The 24,758-nt window shown below is 42.9% G+C and overlaps 2 protein-coding genes across 2 annotated transcripts; both read right to left on the bottom strand.

Annotated features, from left to right (window-relative positions):
* Positions 1-313: 313 nt before the first annotated feature.
* Positions 314-14,799, bottom strand: LOC138592924 (UPF0524 protein C3orf70 homolog B). The gene is made up of 2 exons (XM_069663821.1): positions 14,308-14,799; positions 314-3,291 (listed from the first exon to the last, which is right to left on the bottom strand). Exons 1-2 carry the CDS (start codon positions 14,489-14,491, stop codon positions 2,600-2,602), a joined length of 876 nt encoding a protein of 291 aa, XP_069519922.1. The 5' UTR covers positions 14,492-14,799; the 3' UTR covers positions 314-2,599.
* A 780-nt stretch (positions 14,800-15,579) lies between these two features.
* On the bottom strand, positions 15,580-24,378 carry ehhadh (enoyl-CoA, hydratase/3-hydroxyacyl CoA dehydrogenase). Its single transcript, XM_069663567.1, has 7 exons — positions 24,271-24,378; positions 23,169-23,272; positions 22,554-22,723; positions 22,148-22,259; positions 21,441-21,545; positions 18,239-18,580; positions 15,580-17,886 (listed from the first exon to the last, which is right to left on the bottom strand). The coding sequence occupies exons 1-7, from the start codon at positions 24,342-24,344 to the stop codon at positions 16,646-16,648; spliced, it is 2,148 nt and encodes a 715-aa protein (XP_069519668.1). The 5' UTR covers positions 24,345-24,378; the 3' UTR covers positions 15,580-16,645.
* Between the last annotated feature and the right edge of the window lie 380 nt (positions 24,379-24,758).

Raw genomic sequence — 24,758 nt, 5'->3', positions numbered from 1 at the left:
CTCATTTTAGTCCTAATTTTTCACTGCAAGAAAGCAAAGGTTACACAAAGTGACTGTGAGAAATAACAAAGAACCTCCCTCCAGACGTTTCACTTGGGAGACAAACAGCAACAGTGAAAAGTAATGACTCAATTTGAGTTTATCTCTCACTCTACTTTGCCATTCCACCCAATCTCCTGAGAGCATTAGTCATCTGTGTGTCAGGAGGAGGAAGTTTGAGTGCTTTTCAAAAAGAAAGCCTCAACTTTCTCTTTGCAGCAAACAAATGCCCACACGTTTCAAACCGTTGGCGACAAAAACGAGAGAAAGAAAATCTGTTTCATTGAGATTTATTCATATGAAAATAATATAACAATAATGAGAACATAAGACATGGTTTAAACTGCATTTAGAGGGACTGTGTTCAGTGTAACGTCGAGGGCCATCCCTGAACAAAAATCCTTTTATTTCATTAACAGAGACACGATTTGTCCGCCCTTTGAGCAATTTGTTAAATTGGTCTTCGACATGAGGGACTTCTGCAAATGAATGCAGTCATGCACATTTTTTTTTATTAGCATCTAGTGTATTGTTGCTGCGATACATATTTGTGAGTATTTGAGTGATTTTTGCAGATATCTCTCCTGGAAATAACTCTTTAAAACATAAAAAATACAAAATAAAAGTCCCAGCCCATCTTTAGGTTACTATCTGACTAAGGCCGGAGATATACTTGCTGCTTAACGTTGGGTTCGCGTACACAACCGGCTGCGTCATGAACGTAATTGTTCACACACTTGGCTTTGCACTATGCGTGTGACTGGAGGATACCTCTAGAGGGCACACCAGAGAGCTCAGGATGTATGCAACTACCGAATGTTCGGGACGTAAACAACAGACATGGCGACACTCGTGGAGGTTACTACCGTCCCCACTCTCCGACATTTTCCTCCCGTGCATGGACGCATCAGTCTCGGACTGGTTTCCGTTTAGTTTGCAGGTTTCTCCACGACTTCTAAAATGGAACTTATTTTTTCGCCACCTGTTCTGACAGGCATGTTTGTCGCTGTGCAGTGGCAATGACAGATGTGGATAATTGCGGACTTGGTCTATCAGCTTGTAGTCCCTGCTGCTGTGTTGACCCCGTCACGTCCCCTCTGCCTCTACACTGCCCCTACCAATCATGTGCATACTGCATCTCGTATGGATGTGCTCGGCGCGACGCTCCAAAAACACGTGTGGCGGCCATCATGCACACACAAATTTAAAAGCAAGTACATCTCCGGCTTTATAAGGGGCTGTCTCACAAATTTGATACTTGAGTGCGTTTCTTATAACATCATGTCCATCACAACATCACAACACCTATTCAGCATCCTAATCCAAACTGTAATCTCCTCTTAAAGGTGCATAAAGTGACATTTTTCTGTCCCATTGCACAAAATCACTGTGACATACTAATCTATCCTAACCTGCACACCTTTCCCCCGACTCCCCTTTCAGCTGGAAACACAAGACATTTCACCGTCAAGCCCGAAAAGCAAATAACAATGCAGTTTTATTATTGTATAAGTTTATATCTATATATATTAGGTATATTCCCCCTTCACTAGGTGTCCTAAGTTTCTGCTGTGACAACGTGACTCCTACTTTTGTCACTGTAGCTCTGCCAGAGATGCGTCCATGCTATTTAATTTCTGCTAATAGAGGTCGAAAGCAGTCGTGTTTTGCTTAACGCCTCATTTAACCTTGAACAGCACTGCAGTTGAGTGCGTCGTGACCAGAAAAGTTGGTCAGAACAATGTGTTAAAGTCTGATAAATGGCGTTAGAGGCTTTATAAGCCTTGGTCCTCACTGGCAGGTACAGTATAGGAATGTGCTTCTGTGTAATCCTTGATTGTCGAACACTGAATTACCTACCTGCCTAGCGCTTGTGTTGGTGTGAGTAAAGTGCAGACTAACCGTGGGCCTGGAATCTTTTATATTAATGTGATGAAAGCAGGTGCATCCCTGCCGCTCGGAGCTGAGTAATTAACGGGTAAAAGGCTAATGTGCTTGAGGCCCTTGAGAGGTAGCTGGCCTTGTCGTTATTACGCTGAAGTGTCAGAATTACTAATAGGTGTGGGTGGAGCCACCGGCCAGAGAGCAAGAAATAACAAGCTTTATCTGCCACTTAAATGTTGAATTAGAATAAAGTCTGAATGCCAGATTGATGACTGAAGAATGCTAGGCATCTCCTAACTGCTTATTATCATCACCAAACCTACTTATACCCCCTTGTTTATACATAATTTAGCTCCAGCGATGTATGCCGAAAGAGAAAAAGTCTCACTTTTCCTTACTTTCCTCTGACGTTAGAGCGTCTATGATAGATTCCTTTTGTATTTTAGGTTTGCCACTGTGTAATTACCATGTTCAAAAGGTCCACTGTGCATGTGCTTTTTATTCCTGTGCTTCCTCCTTCTCCTCTAAAAAGTTGTAGAAATTCACTCCATGCAGGGGGTGTGGACAGAGGAGAGGCTGTGTGTGAGTGCAGGCGTACAGTCCTCGATCACCTGCAGGAATAAGATCATGCTGCTCCGTAGATCGCGCTCCTTCGCAGCTGGTGTCATGTTGTCAGTTACACAGTTGTTTCGATCTTTTCGATGATCTCTATCATTGACTTGGAAGGGGAGAGCAGAGAGCAGTCGTCCTGCTCCCAGAGGCTGCCGGGGCTGGAGTTCCCGTCCGTGCTCAGCTCCTCGTCCTCCTCCTCCTCGCTCTCCTCCTCGCAGGACTCCAGGTAGTGCAGACCCAGCGCGTTGATGCCGGAGTCCTCGGAGCTGGACGGAGACGAGCAGTGGTCCATTTTGGGGCCTTTGATCTTATCCACAGGTGAGGGGTGTTTGTGTTCACTGTACACCTGCTGGACCGGCTGCACGGGCGCAGGCGTGTGTTGGGTGGGCGGTGCCTGCTTCACTGGCTGTCGAGGCTGAGCAGTGGGATTCTGGGGCCTCTTAGGTGTAGGGGGAGCAGGTGGGGGAGGGGTAGGAGCGTGAGGTGGTTCTGGTAAAGGAGGCGGGGGGCGTTGAACGTAGCACATCTTTCCATTAATGCGTTTGACGATGTAGTCGTCCACAAAGAGATCGGCGATGACGCAGTACTTGGGCGACTCCAGGTGAGGCGGCGACTGGAAGCAGGGGGCGAGTTTCAGGAAGCGCTCGGCCAGAGAGACGGACAGGTCCATGGTGTTACTGTACTCTGTTTCTACAGGAGGCACCGTTGTGCTGGGCAGCTGGCACACATTGGTCATGGGCTGGTACACGTACTTGCCTAAAATAAAAAGGAAGAAAAAACAGAAAATAAGCCTGTGAGAACTCACTCAGCTCACAGACAAATGTGTGCACGAGATGATGATCATAGTGGAGCATTTAGCTGCCAAGTATACAGATATTTCTAGAGTTGTTAGCGAGCACAACACAGCTACAAGGAGTATGAATGTTGGACTATATATGCATGTGGTTGCCAGAGACGTGCGCTACAAAATCAACAATATTGTATCAATGTCAGCAGGATATTTTAATATGCAACTATTTTCAGATCAGTCATCATGTCGACTAAAAGGGTGATATGTCAGCATTGTATTTACAGCTTGTTTCTGCTGCCAAAACAGCATAAAAAAAAACAACCCGAATGCAGGTTTGAATAAATAAAATGATATATTAATATAAAATATGGCACCATGTGGAAGCGTTTGGCAGGAATCCCAAAAGCAGCATGCATATGCACTCTGAAATTATAATTCATGTGGAAAAGGATTGCTGTTAAACACACAGTCACATACAAATATAATACGCTGTAGAGGTGGGACAAAATATCAATACGCCAATATATCGTCGTCCTGACTTGTGCAATACAATCATCGCGTCACTACTTAAAGACTCCTCGTGGTGACGCTTATGACATGAATTAACGGAAATTAATTGGCCGAAGTAGTTGACAGCAGGATAAAAGAAGACGGTGGGATAATGTCGAACAGCAATGAAAAGAAGTTAAAGGGCCAGTTCGCCGATTCTCAACCTCAGTCCTATCATGCTATTAAGGCGAGCTAATGCCATTATGCCTGAAAAAAAATGCAATTTGCTCTGTGCCTTTGGAGGACGCTATCCGCTTCTCCAACGGGCCCTGGAAAACCTCCGCCAGACTACGTAAAACGCGTCATCTGGAGGAGACCAGGGAGCTTGCTAAACTACACTTCCTCAATCTAGCACGCCCGCCTCCGATGTCTCGTTCAAAATCATCAGGTTGGAAATGTAGACTACAGATCTGAAGGTTTTTTAGACGATCCACTGGTATATTCTATTTCAGATTCTGTACCGCTCTGAGCAATTGCCTGCAGCGATCAATGTCCTTGACAAGAAAACAGTAATATTTCACTCCAGCGTCTCTCGCTGGGCCGTTCCTTTCAGAGGGAGGGGCGTAATGCACGCTGGGTGTTGTAGGAATGTAGAATGGGTGAAACCTCAAGATGTTTGTACAACTTTCTCCACAGCTATGGCGCCAATTTCAAATATTATTGCTTCTATCGATTAGAGAGAACACCAGCTTTGACTGACAGTGGCTTTTTCCAGGGGCGAACTGCTCCTTTAAGAGACAGAACCACTTTCAAATCCTAATCCTAATTCAAGTCCTAATTTGTTTTACAGTTGTTCTATAGTTCTGTAAATTTGATTCAAAGACCAAAAACATATTCAGTGTTTCAACTCATTTTGTGTTAAAATTGCGGGAAACTCACACAAAATATATATATATATATATTAATCCTGCACTTTTTAGGGGCATTTAATATTCTTCAGTTAATCAGATATCAATATGTATCGTTATATGATGTCTTGCAATATATCAATTATTGCAGAATCACTGTGTTGAAGAATCATTATCTTTATCGTGGGCCACATATCACGTATCGTATCGTGAGTTACCCTGTGATTCCCACTCTAACTCACGTTGTCTCTACTAGTGTTTCTCTACCAAATGTGTGTACAAAACATGCATTTTAATATAAATAAATCTCATTTATTGAACAAACTCTGAAGCATATACATACATGTATACAATCCAATGTCAGCCTTTCCCATAAAACCTACTTGCCCCTCATCTCATGCTTGCAGAGAAAAAAAAGTAGTGATATTAATTATGTGCTTCAGTCATTTTCTACCACAGACAGTTTTCGCAGAGATGCCAATGAGTGGACCGTAAGGCACGGGAGAATAGCGTGTCTGTGATAACCTCTCATCTCCCCTGTGTTGGAGGCTGCTGCAATTTTCACACCACAGAGCATTTTGTGCTGCCAAAGGCAAAAATACCTGACTTCTACCATCTCAGGCTGAGCTGCAGCCAGAGAGTAACACGGTTTACATTTCAGGCCGTGCAGAGCTTTGAAGAAACTGATGCAAAGCTTAATTCGAAATTGATGAAAAGCAAACATTATTGAGGCGGTAAAACAACATTTACAGCTCAGAAATCAAGATGCAGTGCCGATTTAAATCTGTAACACATTTTTATTATTAGGCTGGCGTAATATAGTGTAGTGCCACATAAATCCTCTTTGAGCTAAAAGCCATACATTTTCTGTTCACATAAAAATGTTATAACGCCTTCAAAGTAAGTTATGCCTCCCATTTTGGCATCTCATGTGCTGGTGGTGATTGTGCAAAATGACTGCTCCCAAATGTTACTCATTGTTTGCAGCCCACTTCCTCCAACTCGGAGCCGAGCTGCCTGAATAGCGTTGCTCGGCTGTGTGTTTAACCGGCTCCCTGGAGAGAGAGAAACTACAGAAGATGACAGGCCTACGCATCACTTCCTCTCGCTCTGTGTCCTTGTCTTTTGTTTCACTGGCTGGGGGAGCCATTCAATCAAAAATCTTTCCCCAGGTTACTCTGAAAACTTCAAACTAGCTCAAAGTGGCTTTGTTTTCATCGCTGAATGGACAAAGCGAGCTTGTAATGCTGATGAGACATTTCTGCAATGCAAAAAGATATTTATTTAGATTTAGTTTAACTAAATCAGCTGAAGAGTCGAGTTCTGAACACATGTATTCACCTCTTCGTGAAAGGACAAAACTGCATCATTCAGCCGAGTGAAGCAATGAAAAGCGTCTGTGTCTGAACCTTGATGTCTGTATACTTTGCTAACACAGAAAAACAGCAGCTAATGTCGATACAGACAAAGAGGAGCAATAGAAACCATCCTCTGTTTAATGAGAGAAACTCAATGGTCCATGTTCAGGCCGAGGCGAGCCCATTCAGGCAGACAAGATAGCGGCAACAAATGAGAGCTAAATCTGTAGCAGGCAGTGTGTTGACATTTTGTTTTTTAGCACATTACATCTGATTGCATGCATCCATCTGGAGTTTCAAATACCAAGAGCCATACTAGGGGACAGGCAGATGCATACGCAGACAACAAAACAGACAGACATATGGAGCTAACACTTCACCAACACTGGTTGTTCTCAGCAGACTTGCACACTGAGCTACAGCGTGACTGTGGATTTACAAGGTGTCTGCAGAATGAAGTTTAGTTTGCATTAAGTTGGAAGTATCACTGTTTTCATCGTCCCCACAGGACAGTGTTTAGTGTGTGAGATTAATCTCACAGCGAGGCAAAGCAGAGAAGAAGAGAATCTATACATGTTAAGCTAAACAAAATGTTTATGCTTTCTTTAAGATACTCTGAGGAAAAATAATGTTTTTACAACAATAATAACAGTGGTGGAACTGCGCATGATAAGTTGATTAATTAGGTTTACATCCATCCATCCATTATTTATGCCGCTTATCCTGTTCAGGGTCGCAGGGGGGCTGGAGCCCAGCTGTCATGAGGCAAGAGGTGGGGTACACCCTGGACTGATCGCCAGTCAATCACAGGGCTGACACATAAAGACAGACAACCTTTCACACTCACATTCACACCTTAAAGATGTTTTTTGACCTTTTATGGGACGGGTATGACACGCGGTAAGGGGCCGAGGGTGGGAGTCAAACCGCATTGTCTAAAGTCCTCAGACATTAAGGACTGTAGCCTCTGTAGGCTATGTGGACCACCGATATAACCACTAAGCTAAAACGGCGTTGACATTTTTTCAAGTGAAAATGCAACATTTATGTGTTTTAACTTCTTAAATATGAGGATTTAAAACTTTTCTGTGACATCACATTACAATAAATATCTTTGGATTTTGGACAGTGGATAAAAAACGACATCTTAAAGGAGACATTGTGATATTGTGGTATTTTTAAATTGTTTTTTGACATTACATATACAAAATGATTAATACATTAACAGAGGCAATAATGGGATGATTATTCAGTAATTAAAACAATTATTGGGGACGAAAATTTAAAGTGGAGTTCATCATCAGTATCATGCTAACATCTATGCTAAGAGTAGCATGCTAGCTAACGCATGGATGTAAACAAGGCAAGATTTAAATATTTGAAAGTGTCTACATGCATTTAGCTCTGTCAGGCCATGAGAATACACAAAATGCTTTTGGGTGGGTAATGATGAATGTTGACATAACTTTGTCAACAAGATAATTCAACAGGGGACCTTTAACTTTAAATATGTAGGAACATTTTTGCTACGAGAAAAAACTTGTGGTAACGAGGAGCAACAACCTTCAACATAAATTAACTCCACAATGGACACAAAACTAACAAAGCTGGACAGACGAGCTAATGCAAGACCGTGGTTTCTCTGTCTCTTTACTGTTCAGACTGTTCACAAAGAAATGTACAAACACTATCTGACAGCCAGTGAACGCTGTCTATGCAGCTTTATTGATATTCAGCTGTACTCTGCTGGGTTTCCCAGCGCTGAGCCCTCGCATGACATTGTCAGTTGTTAAGCTGCCTTTGCACCCTTTCACTCTGCTCTGTGTGTGTGTGTGTGTGTGTGTGTGTGTGTGTGTGTGTATTTTCAAACAATGACTACATGTCCTCACAAAGACAAATAATACATTCTCAACACTGAGAACAACTTCCCATTCCTAACTTTATTAATGTCTCTTGAGTTGTCTCTTTCAAAAGACAAAAACAGAACAGAATATATTATTATAACTTTAGAATTTAGTATTTTTCTTCATCTTTCTGACTTCCTCTTGTGGTTCTAAGCCAGACAACCATTAAGACAACCAAAAATAGGTCACAAATGTATCGTTCACATGTTAAAAAATGCTCAATCATGACCTAGAGCAGCAGGCGCTGTGGTTTTCAGCTAACGTTGATTAAACAACAGGAAATGGTGCATTTGTGGATATGTGCATAATTACTGTGGATTCAGACCCATTTAAAGGGCTAAGCATTTATGTGTGTGTGTGTGATTGAATCAAAGATAATTACAATACACTACAGTAATAACAAACCTGATATATTAGTGTGTAAAGGGAAAAGCTACATCAGGGTCTGGCTGCACAGAAAACGCTCCCTGTTGGATTTGGTCTTTTAATAGGAGAGCAAAATGTTGAAACTCCCAAACCTATCTTTTATTATCGAGGGTTAAAGAGCAAATCTAACCAAAAATAGAACAAAACAGCTACGGGCCACGGATCTGACATTCACGTGCTTCTTTTTGTTTTGCGTTGTAATTTTTTTCTTCCTGAAGAAGCCCCGGCTCTAATGGTTGACAGCATGAAAAGAAGCGGCAGTGGTGGATGTAACGGTTTTGAGTCAGGGCTTCTGAATCAAAAATAGGATCTTCTCTGCAGACCCACCACTTTACACCTACAACCACACTGAGAGAAATCAGCTGCAGAGGAGACACAGAGAGTGTTTCCACTGACGGCAGCCTCGATGGACCAAAAAGGTATGCAGCCACAGGGTATGTTGCACTTTGAGGAGGGCGAATGACTCCTTTAATTTGGAAAATTAAATACAGCTGAAAGTTCACTGGAGACTGATGACAGGCATTCTGGGGGATGTAGGACTTCAGTAAAGGGGGTATAAATGAGCCTGTTGGGTACATCAAAAGAGGAAGTAACAGCCGTGGAGGTGAATCTGTCATCTACTTTTTCCAACCAAATACAAAAATGCATGTCCAAAGATCGCAAAATATAAGAAAATAACTTGGGATCAATGATTTAAGTCAGTACAGAAATCAGTTAGCTTCATGTTTCCACAAGAACGAGAAGATTGAGGCTTTTATATACAGGCAAAAGATGTTAATTTATTGGGAAAACCAAGAGTTCAAAAGGTTAATTAGACACAAGGAGAGCTGACAGCTCTTTTCCGGGAAGTTTTCCGGATTTCTCTCAGGAGGAGGGGGTATAGCAGAGGAGGTATAAGAAGCTTCATCTCCTCTGCTCTCACCTGTCTCCATCTTGCACGTCTTCCCCCTGCTCTCTCCAGGGCCTGTGGCTGGCTGACGGCTGCACAGTCTGCTTTAATACAGGAGATAGTCTCTCTGAATAATGCAGCATGTAGCCCTTCAGTCTCTCAGTGACTCTCACACAGATTCGACATCACTCCCTCAAATTCCAGCTCCACTGTCACTCCACACGCTGCGGCTCAGAGGGAAATACTCTGAGACGGAGGGTTATACCAAACAAGCTCCACATGCAGATGAATGGGCACGACTGTCTCGCACAGATTGTGTCATTTAAATATCGGCTTATATCAAAGCCTCAGAAGAGACTGAGTCATTAACAACCCCCTCAGTTTGATTTTTTTATGTTCGAAGCAAAGCCAGCTTTATGTGCAGACTGAGCAGATCTTCCTCTTTAGATGCTACACACCACACCAGTTCGAAGCAGCATCTCGGCTGAACTAGGTGAGTAAAGAGAATTATTTTAGCAGATTGTTCTCATTTGTCAAAACAGCTGCTGCACCCATTTGGACGGTGAGTATGGTCTGCTCACACATCCGCTGCTCTTTGTGCTTAAATCAGTCCGACAAAGAGGCCACAAGTCGGGGTGACAGCATAAGTGTCCGGTTTCAGTGAAGGGGACGGTCTGACCCAGCGTCATGGGAAACTCCTTTCCTGTTTCCTGTTTTATGCCTCCAGAGGGAGAGGCTGTTTAAGACTTACAGCCAGTTTGAAATCCACTGTTTAGTCTGGACAGGGTGAAAAAATGTAACCCTCTGGACTGTTTTTCCTGTAACTCATGTAAAGGCCACAAAGGATAGGTTCAGATTACTTCAAGTCTAGTTACACAACAATCACCAAACTATCTGAGAGGTAGCATTCAGATTCAACACCATACTTGCTAAGATTTTGGATACAAGTTAAGCTGTTTGCTGCATTTTAAAAAGCCATATGTTTAGCCTGAAGCCTCTGAAGTAGATATGCTTATTTCGTGGCAACGCAGGCCTCAAAAGCTGAGCTACAGAGGACACTGCGCTTCAAGCTAGCTTTTGGCTAGCTGCTACAGCCTGTTGGCTTCCACATGTAGCTAAAACGTGAATCCTGATTGCCAGCCTCGATGTCTACAGGCGTATAGACCACGCATATTTTCTGTGTTGCGGTATCTTCAGCAAAAGTTATGGTCACATTAGTGTGAAGTTCAAAGAAGCCAGAAAGAGCTCAGCAAAGTTGCATCTGTAAACCGTGTCACAGCGCTAGCTGCGCTAACATGCTAGTGTTGTAGCATGGTTGATGTCGTGCAATGCAGGCTAACCTGCGCACAAATGCTCACAACATTGCTTCCCACACATAAGCCAGCTGGATTCAACGGATCTAGTTTGTCAGTACAGTGAGGCAGCAGAAATTGAATTAACTAAACAACACAAAAGCTACATGGACTGTATTGTTGGTATAGTGACCCTGTTGCATGCAAATGTGTTCTGAAATTCAGCTACGCTTACATAAGGCTGCAGCAGCCAAATCAAGTGGGTATCTTATAAAGTTAGTCTTTTAAAACACAATTCCCTCTTTGTTTTCCCCTGACAGTTCTTAGCTGAGCTGTGATGAGGGGATAGTAACAGAAACAGAGAATGTATTATTATATTAAATCAGACAAAAAAAGACTCAATCCCTTCAAATATAACAAAAACTTTGGTGCCACTTTTCCATCATTCAGAGACCTGCAGTCAGAGTGGTGGAAGCACTGTGGTTCCCAAACACGAACAATCAATCAAAAAGCATCCCCTCAGGCCTGTGCTGACAACGTATTGATCTTTTAATAAAAGGTGAAACTTTTCATGATTCAGCACCGCACTCAATTTTGAATTGGTCCCCAAATCAATCAATGTGGGGCAGAGCTTTATCCAATAAGCCTCCATATTTCCCTTTAGAAATACTCGCACGCTACAGCTGCGTGGTGTGACAGATGAGACGAGGAAGTCTGACAGAAAGATCCCACTTTCCTTTATTAACAAGAGAAGTGCAAGTCCCGAGTACGAGCGAGTGACAAGACTGTTCGGGACTCATTAGTCTGTGAGACTTTGTAAATGAGTGATTGCTCTGCCTGGTAATTGTAATCAGTTGGTAGAGGATAAAGAGAGCAGAAACATTTTCCGACCAGGTGGTTCTAGTGTTGCTGTGAGCAAAAGCTCTCATCAGACATGACATATTGGCGGTGACACTAAATACAGCTAATTACCACTAATGAGGGGCTTGGACTGATGTTGTCACCAGCTGGGAACACGGCTTCCACCTACGTATATTTCCAGTTTCCATCATTTTCTCATCGCAAGGCTGCAACAAAGCTACATCTATGTGCAAACTGCAGGAAGGCCATAAAAGTAACAACATAATTTTCTTGCTGCAGACTGCAAAGAAAGAAAACCAGGATTTGTTTGGTTTGCAACTGCACGTAGGAAACAGGAGAAGCCGGGAATTAAGACACAGGTAATCGCTCACTACTGCTCCACAGGTAAGATAATGGAAATAATGTGTTGAAAATGCTGAGCAAAGTCTTACTACACGTTGACCTTTTGTGTTTGTTTGCCTGGAAACCTATTAAAGATGTAATTAAAAAGGCGGTGTAGCGAGGCTCCCTGTGGTGAATGCACAATTATCAGCTCCAGAACAAGTTTGTACTCCAGGCGACAGAGGAAGGCATGTTCAAATATAAAAACGTGCCGAGATAAGGGCGTAACAATGTTTCGCTCTTTAAGAAGAAGGGTCTGAGCCAAGCAGAACAGGCGGGGATTGCATGCAGAAGCACGCTGCAATACCTTCCTCACTGGGTGCCCTGGTTCTGCCTGATTCAGCAGTCTAAGCAGGTTTATTCTCACTGTGGTGCGTAGCTGTCCTACGAGGGGAACCCGTGAATTACAGTGGAGAGAGATGTGAAGGTGAGAAGCCTCGTAATGATGTTTTCCTCTCTACCACAACAGGCCTGTATTGAAAAATGAGGCTCTGTGTCCATTGTGCAGCACTTTTTTGAGCCAGAGTGATGAATAGTTTAATGCAAAAAAAGGTCTAAATGTTTACATATGATGTAACAGTGAGCAGGCTTTTCTGTGGAACATAAATCCCTCATGTGGCTCATAATAAACACTGGAAAGAATTCATCGTTTTTCTGCCACATCAGATATTTCAAATCGCCTGGCTCACCCTGGACCGAGGCAGGCAACTAAATCCAATGATTACACGGCAAAGATTACAATGTGACTTCTCCAGTTGCACACTGTAAGCTCCAGCTGACTGGTGCAGAGAGAGATGGTTGATTGTGTTCTACACTGATCGCAGGATTTTCAGGATAAATCAGGGCGGCACAAACAGCCGGACATCCTGTCAGCAGGTTCAGGCGCAGCTATTGTGATTCCGTGGTGTTTGGTGCTGAAGTGTGAGATTGTGAAAGGTTCAGATGGAGAGGAAATGTCCGAGGTACAGCGCTGGTGGAAATGCCGGTGACGGTTTTCAAAGTGACAAGACAATTGTTGGTGATTGAGTGGAAGTGCTATTCCGTGCTCTTTCACCAATACAGTCAATTTAACAGTCAATAGAGGATGCTGGTTGTATTGTGGTGATGTTTGGCCTGTAACTGCTTCACTTCGTCAGCATGTGATGATTTTGCGGCCCTACTTTGTGGCCCTACAGAATAGTACCAATGATACTGTTAAATATCTTCCTGCCAACAAATGTCATTAAAAGATCAACCTATTTGGACATCTCTACATCATCTGTAGCTACAAACCTATTACCTCCTACGTATGATGTATAAGTCTTCATATTTTAATCACAAATAGTTTTATTTTGGTTCCCTAAAACAGCTGGGTCCTGTAGTTTTCAGCAAACATTATTCAAACAGGAATAAGTATAGTGCATTTGTTTGGGACTATTTTCAGCTGTGGATTTCTACATCTCTTGTGCCCTAGAGGGTTATTATTGTGGGAATAAGCTACACTGCAAATGAGGTGTAATATATCATGATTTGGCAACATGGGCAGTACTTAATTGAAGGATAAATTCCTTCCAAAATTTGTTTTGGTCTTTACTTTGTGTGGTATTTGTTGACAAAGAGAAACACAAGGAATATCACAAGACTCATCCTTAAAGCAGAAATGAAAGTGATGATTCAAGTGTGTGATGTCACTAGTATCTTTGTGAACGGGGAATAACGGAAGGTTAATGGTCGATTTAATTGAATTAATTTCTTTTACTTTGGTGGATTTCTTTTGATTATTAAGCGTGTATACGCTCTTTGAAGGACGTACAGATATCCATAAGCCCGGACATGCTGTAAACAAAGGCCTTCTTGGAGTTAAATAAAAAGTGAATTTGAAGACACTGGAATATATAATCGTCTTAAGCTAAAATGTTAAAGCTACACGCTGGAATCTATTTAAGTCACTACATTTTCATGGACTTGGCTCCTGTTACAGTTTACTGTCAGTTTGAGCTGCATATTAAAATTTGAACACGCTCTACATAAAACAGCAACAGTGACACCACGGCCCTGAAACATCAACCACTGCTTCTGAATTTTGCAGCCTCCATTGTTTAGACTCGCCAACATTAACTATTCATACAAGGGCGTCTATCTGAAGGTGTGACTCTGATCGAGGATGTGACTCTGAGTTTGACCTCGATGTTATTGTAATGAATACAAACGAGACTTTTGAAGTTTTATATAAATTAAATAAATTAAATATGCAGTTTGATCGCCAGCGTTTACATATAACCTATTATTTGCCAAATTATATACACAGTAAAAGTTTAGCAACATGGAGTTAATATCTGCGAAATTGGATCCCTTTTAGTCGATGCACAGTACACGTACACAGTGACCCGACGCCTCTAGATTCACATCATGGACATAACTAGCAGTATATTTTGATATCACAGTGGCTACTTCTGGTCATTCAGAGGGCTTAATAGCATGTAAAACAAACTTACAGTGACACCAGCCCAAGTGGCAGCACCAGTGCAGCTTGAAGCACTTCCCGTGGCTGTGCGTCGCGCAGATGGAGAGTCCATCACAAGGCAGGAAGTCTGGTCTCCCCGCGCAGCTCTTGGCCAAAGCCTGCGCCTCGTCCAACTTCTCACTCTTCGGACACCTCTGTGCTCCCGAAGCGGCCATGCCAACATTTCCTGGATAAAAAAATAAACCCACACACAGCTTCGTCCGAGTATACTAAAGCATAACCGACAGGGACCGAGCGGAGGTTTTACGGTCCACGAAGCCCAGGAAGCTTTTCAACTGGGAGAGATGAGACACGAAAGGCGGTGCTGGATGTCTGAATCCAGAGCAGCTGCGTTACTGCTCATACAAAAGGTGGAAACATATCCTGTAAAAGTAGAAGAACGTCAATTAGCGAGGTGGAGTGTTATTTTTAAAGCTTCCCATGGTCGTGATCCACACAGCTCTCCATCCTCCCCTCGCGTCGGGGAAGCTCCTCTGTGCGCTGGTGACGCGCGTGCGGAACAACGGCGCGCATCTGAACTTCACCACACAACGGGAGGAGCCCACTCCACAAACACAAAGCCAGCTGTTCTGCGCACTTCAAACAAACAGCAAGGCTTTCATCAGCGCCTATAAAAATTACAAAACACCAGGGTCTGAATTTGACACAGATACATTCTCAAATTTACCAAAAATATCAACAAATTGGCTTCTGAAAATCTTCCAATTATACAACCTTAAAGTTGTAACTATGACTTCTCCCATCATATTCTGAGGCATGAATTTAACTGTTAATACACAATTAAAGTTTCAGATATTGTGTTATTGTAGACAAAATGGAGCATCATACTGTATAATCCAGCTGCTCAGTCTGGTGACTACTTCAGCCGCTAGGGGGCGTCCCCAACATCTGCTCACTGCTGGGTGTGAGGTTTCTTAGTGAGTGAGCCATTGATTTATATAAAAGCAGTTTAGTGCTGTGTGTCTCCCTCAGTTCTCCTCTGTCATCACTGCAGCTGGGTCAGCAGAAACCGGAAACCAGACACACACACACACACACACACACACACACACAGATGATGGGAAGAGAATAATTTCTGCCTGATGACACAATTATAATGAAATGCCACATGCAGACAGCTGAGTGTACTAAAGGTCAGAGCTACAAGCCAAACAAACTTTATACTGCGTTCCGTCTTCACAGAGTATAATAACAAAAAAAATCAATGCATGAGTGTTCATATGTCTTTATTAAGGCACCAGATGATAAATGTAGAATATGTATAGCTTTTATAATTACATATTGTACATACAGTAAATAACATGTACCAACACATATCACACATGAGTAATTAACAACCAAAGAAGACTAAGGTAGGAAAATTAGTGACATCTCTTTTTCATATTAAAAAATCATTTCTGATTCTGATTTATTATTTTATAATATTATTAGTTAAAAAGCATTTTCAAATCATTGTACTACACATTTTTTAGATAAATCTTTACAATCTCATTCATTCCAAAACAAAAGCCCTGCAATAAATCCATTTGTATTGAAGCTTGTTGTTTCACTTTGCTGTAACACTAGTTGCACTGTATAGACATGTGTTTCTATTATTCTGACTCCTTTACATACATAAAGGAGACAAAATCCATCCATCCATTGTCTTTACCGCTTATCTTATCACGCTGGAGCCTATCCCAGCCGTCATTGGGGTACACCCTGGACTGATCACCTGTCAATCAGAGGGCTGATGCATAGAGGCAGACAACCTTTCACGCTCACAGATCCACGAGCAATTTAGAGTCACCAATGAAACTAACGAGCATGTCTTTGGGCTGTGGGAGGACGACGGTGTACCCAGAGGGAACCCACGCATGCACTGGGAGAACATGCAAACCACTTTGTCCGAACCGTCTAGCTGTGAAGCAACAGCGCTAACCACAGGCACCACCGTGCAGCCCAGGAGACAAAATCAATATATTGCAAGTTTAACCAACATTTCTCATACAGATCAAACATGACCTCTAGAAGCTTGGCATAGATAGGATTTCATTGGTGTTGTATTGAATTGCATGACATAAAGGTGTATTTAATAAGCTGGAAACTCCCAGTCAGAGATGTTATGATTACTGATCACAGAAAGCACCAAAGCCTCCAACAATATCATCTATATTCACAATTCTTTATAAGTAAAGGATCAACGTTATTGAAAAGTGCAATTTAAGTGCAGTCCATTTACTGTTAATCACAGTTTAAGGGCTTCTTTATTAAAGAGAGATTAAAGCTGAAGTGTGTGAGACTTAAAGCTGGCAGTTAATGTGTGAGATTTAAAGCTGGCTGTGGACTTTCTTGATGACTTCCCGCCACTTGTTGATGGGAGGGCAGCCGCTGGCCACCAGCCTCCTGAGCAGGCTGCAGGGCTGCAGGGTGGGCACGTCAGGGTGGGCCTGGGCGTAGTGCTCCAGCCTCTCCTGGACTATCTGCAGCCCCACCATGTTGGCGTAGAACATGGGGCCTCCGCGGTGCCTGGGCCAGCCGTAACCGAACACATAGATGATATCGATGTCTTCGGGCCCTGCTGCGATCCCATCCTCCAGGATGCGGAAGCCCTCGTTGATCATGGCGTAGAGGCAGCGCTCCAGCACCTCATTGCTGCTGATGCGGCGTGCCACCAGGCCGTGACGGGCTCGGTACTCCTCCAGGAAGCCGTGCAGCCAAGGGTCAGGCCTGGCATCGCGACTGCCGGGTTTGTCATACTGGTACCATCCCCGGCCGGTCTTTTGGCCAAACCTTCCCTGCTCACACAGCAGGTCTCCCAGAGGACTGTACCTGTGGCCTTGTCGGATTCTAGATGCCCCACCAGGCTGAACCAACCCTTCTTCCTTCCTCACTCTCCAGCCCACGTCGAGCCCAGAGAGGTCGTATACTTTGAATGCACCCATTGCAAAACCAAACTCCTCCAGCGCTGCATCTATCAGCTCAGGTGTAGCTCCCTCCTCTAACAGGAAGTAAGCTTGGTCACGGTACGGCTTAAGCATGCGGTTCCCCACAAAGCCCCTGCAGTTGCCAACAGCAACGCTGACTTTGCCCATTTTCTTGCCCAGTTGCATTGCAACGGCCACCGCTTCAGGGGAGGACCGCTGCCCGTACACCACCTCCAGGAGCTTCATGACATGTGCTGGAGCAAAGAAGTGCATCCCAACCACCAGCTCAGGATGGCGGGTTTCAGAGGCTATCTCGTCCACATTGAGGGTGGAGGTGTTGGAGCACAGGAAAGCGTTTGGTTTACAAATGGCAGACAGCTGCCGGAAGACTTTCTTCTTCAGGGCCATATCCTCAAACACAGCCTCGATGACCAGGTCCACGTCTGCCACGGCCTGGAGGTTCTGGCTGTATGTGATTTTATCATGTGGAGGAGCTGTCCCCCGTCTCTTAGCCCCTCGCTCCAACATGCCGGATACTGCCTGCTTTGCCTCAATAAACTGCTTCTCATGGGTCTCCACAGCGACCACAGACAAGCCAGTCTGAGCCAGGGCCACTGTAATGCCTCTCCCCATGGTGCCGAGTCCTGAAAGAAAAAATAACTCGGAATCACACAAAGAAAAATGACAGTACATGCAAGTATAAATCATAGAAAGTCCTGTTCCTGAACACAACGCTTCACTGTACATAGTTTTAGCCTGGCAGCACAAAGTTTTTCCAAAGCTTGCAATTTTAATGGCCAAGCTGCTGAGTTTCACATAACCAGATTGTCATACATCCAATCCCTGCAGGAAAGAGTGACTTCATGCATTCACACCCAGCTGAACTGTAAATGAGGGCCTAGTTTCCACAAGAAATGTCTATTTGGAGATGCCACACAAATAGCGTATTCGAACTGAAAGCTCATAAAAATCAAATGTAAAGCCTGAAGCTCTCACCAATGACAGCTGCTTTATTTATCGGCCTGCTCTTGGTCGTGTCCCAGCGGGCCCCACTGGGCATGCTCCACCTGCCGACGACTCTCTGAGCAAAGAAACAGTACTGCAGCGAGCGGGCCTGCCCGGAGGTGAACAGAGTGGCCATCAGCTCTTGCTCCCGCTGCATGCCCTGAGTGTACGGCAGAGTGGCAGCCGCCCGCACCGCCTGCACGCATGCAACAGGTGCGATAGCGCCACGGGCAGTTTGACGCACTTTCTGCATCACGTCCTCAAACAGGGCATCCACATCCGGCACTGGAGGACACTGAATGTTGCTTATTCGACGGGCATCCAGGGACTGACCTGAAACAGAAACATGGGGGAAAGTGACTCCAGGGGTTGATCTTTCTACATGCAGTTCTTTGACTTTTGCTGCAGTTAAAAGTTTAAATAAATCACACATTTGCACTGGAATGACATTTCTGCACATCTACACCTGCATAATTTTATTTTCTAAACTAAAAAGTGCCTCCTAGTTGCCATTAGTGCCCCTTTATTCCACTGTCTCCAATTTGTCAGCCTGCTCTCAGTCGGTGTATAATTGGCCACTCGATCACCAGATACCCCAGAAGCTTCTAAGCGTCTAAGAGCAGAGTGATTTGACAGACCATTTCCAAGATAATTGGAGGGACTCTGCCGCCACGCAGTTACAGTTCACCTTGAATAACACTGATCTGAAACGGAATGAAAAAGCAACAATTTGGTTCGGGGCAGAATAGTTGGTACATTTCCAACTCTGGGAGCGAACGGAATTGAATTTTTATGATTCTCGGGCCCGTGAGCGATGGTACAATAGCAGAGCAGTTTTCCAGGTGAAACTACATTAGACGATGTAAAAACTTTACAACACAAAACTTTTGGTGTTCGGTGATTTAATACTGAGACGGCAGGGTGAGGAAGGAAGCCACTTTGCTGTAACCTTATTTAAAGCGTTTGTTAAAAGCATCTTAATTCCCATTCCTGTCTCATCTGACATGATTACATGAGAGAGTAGTCAGAATCCTTCACAGCTCCACTGAATTACACTCAGCCGTGGGTTTGGGCCAGTAACTGGGTCACCATGGCAAAGCTTAAAGGGACAGCAGCCACATCTAATGTGAGATCTCCACTTAGTCCTATAACTAACAATTTAGTCCAATACAATTAATTAAGCCGGAATCAGTGTGTTTCAATGAAGAGGAATGAGCGGTTAAGTTCATTTCAGGTCACTTAAATGTACATTCTGTCCTCACTGAAATGTTAATGAGATGCTGTGCGGCTCTGAAATGTGATTTCAATGTACTTTAGCCGAGCATTATTGCAGCGGTTAATCTGTAAATGGTTGAGCTGTGTCGATGGATTTGTTGTGCAGCGAGTGGAAAGCCTGGTCGCCCTCTGACAGATGTAGCGGGCAGATGTTGCAACTGCCGGGGTAAAAAAGTTAATCTCGTCACCAGCAGAGACTTCAATCCGTGCATGTGTGGGGTTTGTGTTTGTGCATGAGCCAAACACATTTTTGCATGAATATATATCAATATCTAAGCTTTAACTCAGTTTAGTGTCTCATGTTTGCATCTATGGAGGGGCCACGTAACCTCTGCTGTGCTGGTTCACTCACATGCCTCGCATCAGTGTCACAAACATTCACACTCCGTTTATAAATTTAGACACACGTTCCCTGTCCCCTGCTAATCAGCTCGAGACTGGAGCACTCGTCAAAATCTCCACAGATTTCGCTCCTATCTCCTCAAATCTCCCGTCTTGTATGCTGTCGGCTTCTCTGTCTGACTCACGCTAAGACTCAGCTTCACTAACAACACTCACTTCCTCACCCACTCAAAGTCATCTTGGCAGAGATGTGAGGAAAAAGGCATTTGTAAAAAGCCAAAGACTGCAATCATCTTTTGATTGTAAAATTTAGATCTACATGCAGTCCTGAAGAGTTACTGTTGACATTTTGCACGGATTAAGTGAGATTGTTTGCTAAAGGCACAATATCTAGCACAGACTAACATAGTTCATACAGTATCTACGTAGATCTAGTTGGAATGAGCCGTCACTGCTAAGTAAGCTAGCAACAAGCAGATAAAGATTGCTAGCTTGCTAATTAGAGTAAAGACATCAAGTCGCCTTCGTTTAAGGAAGAGGGATCACAGGCTCTTGTACAACCAGGGCTTTGCTAAGACAACGCTGGACAAAATACATCTTCTCTTCTCTTGATACCACATTCATATGTATGTGCTAAATACGAAGCTAAAGCCAGGGCGGTTAGCTTAACTTAGCATACAGCGGGGGAAACAGCTAGCTTTGCCCTAAGTAGTAGTCAATTAGAACAAAAAAAAATTGAAAAATGATGACTTGTTGTTTTAACACCTTTGTACAAAAAGACATTTGTGTGTTAAATAAAGCTTTAGCGAGGCTAGTTTCTTAACTGTTAGGCTAACTGTTTCCAACTGTCATTATGCTAATCAGCTAACCAGTGGTAGTGTCATTTTTAGCATTTTTAGCAAGTGTCAAAGTATTCCCTTAAAATAAATATAAAATGTTCATAAATTGGGCGTCTTTGAAGTTTGTTAAAAGATCAATTCATCCCAAGGACAACATTGTGCATTTTTCTGACATGGTTTGATTTCTCTACTGCTGGAAAAATTAAAACAAGTCAGAAAATTTTCATTTCAGCCAACTAGCACTGTCTGTCAGTATTTACTATGTAGCAAATCTGAATGGGTGAATCTTTCCACAGACTGAGAGATCAGTCGTCTACGGGGACGTGGCACACTTTGGCTCTTCATTCAGTGAGTAAATGAGTCGGATTCACGTGCGAAGGGAAATCCTCATCTTTTTAAATGACTGGCGAGGGCCCTATATTAATATTCTAGGAAAGTTTGTCCCTTTTCGCCCTCCTGAATAATACAGCAAAAGCGGTGAAGACATCAGAGCACATCTGACAGAGCCATGAAACATTCATGGTTTCTGTGCTGGAGGATCTGCCTGCCGTGTTCTCTGCTTCCTTTGACTCCCACAACCCACATGTCTGCACTTCTTCATGTCGGCCTTGCCCAAAAATAACTGCTCGGTGAGGACTTTCTCCTCCTTCTGAGGGGCTAATTTAAGCCAGTGAAGTGTGAGTGATATTTTACACCAGTGGGTACCTTGTGTTATCAGTGTTTTTTTTTTGTCTCACCTGCAACACTCAGGGCAAACTTCACAGCGGCGTCCACAGTATTGTGATCAGCAACCTGATCCACTACTCCAAGCTGCAGTGCTTCAGCAGCAGTAATATGGCGGCCTGTGGGAGACATGAAGGGCATCAGAGGTCTATATGGCCGACAAGTGACATTTCAAATTATTAGATGAGGAATGACAGCCGTCCAAGAGGCCTAGGGGTTAGGACAAGTACAATGTAAGCGCCAACTTTTATCAAAAAAAGCCACAAATATAATGTTAGAAAATAAAAAGATTAATAATTACAATTAAACTTTCACTAATTTTTAATTCGAGACAGGGCAGTGAACCAAAGGCAACACTTGCCTGGCTTGATTAAACTAAACACATGCTGCCCTCTGCTGGTCGTCAGAGTAAACTACATGTCTCTACATAACAGCAGCTGTGGTCATGGGTTTATGTACAATCAACAGCTCTGCCAAGGCAATTTAAATAATTGATTTTCATCACTACAAGATGCGGGGACATCTGCATGTTGTGTTAATTTTTAACCACAGCTAAAGTACAACAAAATGTAGGGCCAAAAACAATATAACAAAGACAGACCAAGATGTGTTATGACTTTTTTTATGTTTTACAGACACTTATCTGTATCTGGTTTGGTATTTTAAAGACTTCTATAATCCTCTCTGTAAAAGTTTGGGAAGGTTAACCTGTCTTTGTTACCTGTGGTGATGAGGTTTAAAGCAGCTGGGACCCCGATGAGCCTTGGCAGACGCTGGCTTCCCCCTGCAGCTGGCAGCAGACCCAGAGTCACCTCTGTAAGCCCCAGTTTGGCCTGAAAGGACATCACAAGGAGTGATGGTAGGAAGGTGCTGAACAGTGTGGGTTTGCAAGACCAGAAAACAAAATCTTATCTACGTCATAAAATTAAACCATCTTAAAATATATGCTCATTTATATTCATCATCTATCAAGAATAAATCAGTCAAATTTCTACTTACTATTGAAGCAATTTACTAACAGTTGAATGAACAGTCACATGTATGCATAACTGTCAGTTAGACGCTGATGCAGCTCGACACTGACACAGAGAGGCGGAGAGAGAGAGAGATCTCAAGCATGAACTAACTTTTGAGTGTGCGATTCGATAATGACAGCCAAGTGCCAGCTCCAGGCCTCCGCCGAAAGCGCTTCCCTCTATAGCGGCCACCACTGGCTTGTTTGCAGCCTCGATGCTGTGGATCATCGGTATCAGTGGAGGCCCGGTGATGTTTGTCCCAAACTCCTTGATGTCTGCTCCTGTTTTACGAAATGAAATTGATGATGTTATCAGGGGGATAAGATGGAGAAACACCAACAACAAACTAAAGTGTAGCGTGCATGGTTCCATTAAAATGTTTGTGAATTTGACAGTTTTTGTGGAATTGCAATTATGTCTTTTATTACTCATTAGGCAATTTGTTTACAACTTCAACTACCATGCTCCCTTGCCACGCAGCAGAGAGACACACTGATTGTAAATGATGGAAAACATTAAAGGGAAACATCAAGGGAACTGTGTGCAATGTGGGACCAAACACAGACATCATTAGAATAAAAAATGTCATGCCTTTTCAAATATCTCATCTCTGTCAAATCTCTAAAGGCACACTGACATTTTACATCTGACAGTAACGATGAAAATGACAGATTTGAGGTTGCAAATATAACAGACATAAAAAAGGAAATATAAACACATCCTCACCCCCACAGAATATTCCGTTCTGGCCACAGATGACCAGAGACTTCACCTGTGGGTCACTGAGCGCTCTCTGAACGGTGTCAACGATGCCATGCCTCACCACCGCACTGTAAAAAAACAAAAACATATTTTTACATGATGCTGGATTTACAATATTGGTAGTTTATCCTTTTGTTACCCTGCTATTATTGTATTGCTTTGCCAAAATGTAAAATCACTTTAATATGTAAGCTATAAAACTCCACATTTTATTGTATCATTTCTTTGTGGCTTTCTGAACATGGTGAAATCAAGATTAATTATTACCCTCTTTTCACTCTTTAACCCTCAGTAAGGCTTTTGACCACTAACTGCTTCAGGACTTTATTGAGCAGATCAGGCTTGATTTGTAAGTGAAATACTACAGTCACAAATAATAACAAATAACAAATTAAAGCACTGAATTCAATATGAGGTATTATTAAAACTTATCTACTCTAAATATAAAAAGTTTAAGTACTCTTTTTGCAGCACAATGCCCCCTGTCCATGTATCATAATAATATTAAATATACATACTGCATTGCAACATAGTCTACAATGTCAGCACATGTTTTGTGTGTGCATAATAATTGCTGTCAGATAAATATGATAGGAAAAATACAATGTTTCTGTCTGTGATGCAGAGAGGGGCAGAAAAGTACTGACTTGTAAACAAGGATTCATTTTTACCTAAATTAACCTAACTCCTGCTGTCACACAGGTGCATGTCAAAGAAGAGACCATAGTAACAGAGTAGAGTCTGGGTCAAAGTGCAGCATTACTATCAATATCCTGGCTTTCTAGGCGATGGAACCATGCCCTGTGTTATCAAGGCCGTAGAAATCATAAATATACTTTTATAGCCTGTTTATGGTTGAAATGTTGTCCTGAAAGGTTTAGGCTTGCAACTGACCTGTGGATTCAATGAGTCATATCAACTAATAGTTTAGATAAAGAACATTTGCATAACACGCCAATCTAATGAGTTTGCAGCAAATTGTCTTCCCACAAGATAAAAACAAACGTATACGAACATCATAGATCTTGTACAGAAGCTGTAGTCTTGTTTTTTGACAGTAGCTCACCTGAGTGCGTTGACAGGCGGATTCTTCAGAGTGATCAAGCCCACAGAGCCGGAAATACGAGTAAACTGAGCCATTGAGCCGCTGGACAAATACTACAAGCTGCCGCACTTCTTTTGGTGTTCAAAGCTGCAGACTGGACTTTGTATCTGCAGTCTGTTAATATAACTCACACTTTTTACCCCACGGTGATCTTTGGTTGCTGTTTTCCGCTGGCAGTTGTTGGCAATCACGCGGAGCATTTTCGCCCCCTTTTGGTCTGGAGGCGAAAAGAAAGTTATATTCCGCTTTATTTTGTTTCCCATTTTCGATTAAAATTCGGTTTAATCGTATTTTTAATTGTAGCACGTTATTATCGACCAATAATGTACAAACCTTTAACTGAAATACAACAATAACCCCAAGTTATAAGACTATAGCTTAATCCCCTTGTGGTCACTTTCAAATAAGGCAGTAAAATGTGCAGATTTAGCAAGCGGGTTTTATTTGTT

The sequence above is a fragment of the Semicossyphus pulcher genome, unplaced genomic scaffold (genome assembly GCF_022749685.1).
Source record: "Semicossyphus pulcher isolate SPU_LCO1_2020_fin unplaced genomic scaffold, fSemPul1.0.p SCAF_15, whole genome shotgun sequence".
Taxonomy (NCBI): Eukaryota; Metazoa; Chordata; class Actinopteri; order Labriformes; family Labridae; genus Semicossyphus; species Semicossyphus pulcher.
Note: the sequence above shows the minus strand (reverse complement) of the source record. Positions and strands in the feature narration are given on the sequence as shown.

Bases quoted from the DNA above. Each gene is read 5' to 3' on its own strand.
- LOC138592924 (XM_069663821.1), bottom strand. From the start codon at position 14,491: ATGGCCGCTTCGGGAGCACAGAGGTGTCCGAAGAGTGAGAAGTTGGAC. The intron at 3,292-14,307 runs GTAAGTTTGTTT...TTTTTATTTTAG, and splicing joins CCACTTGGGCTGGTGTCACT to GCAAGTACGTGTACCAGCCC.
- ehhadh (XM_069663567.1), bottom strand. From the start codon at position 24,344: ATGGCTCAGTTTACTCGTATTTCCGGCTCTGTGGGCTTGATCACTCTG. The intron at 23,273-24,270 runs GTGAGCTACTGT...GTTTTTTTACAG, and splicing joins CCGCCTGTCAACGCACTCAG to TGCGGTGGTGAGGCATGGCA. The intron at 22,724-23,168 runs GTGAGGATGTGT...TTCGTAAAACAG, and splicing joins GAACGGAATATTCTGTGGGG to GAGCAGACATCAAGGAGTTT.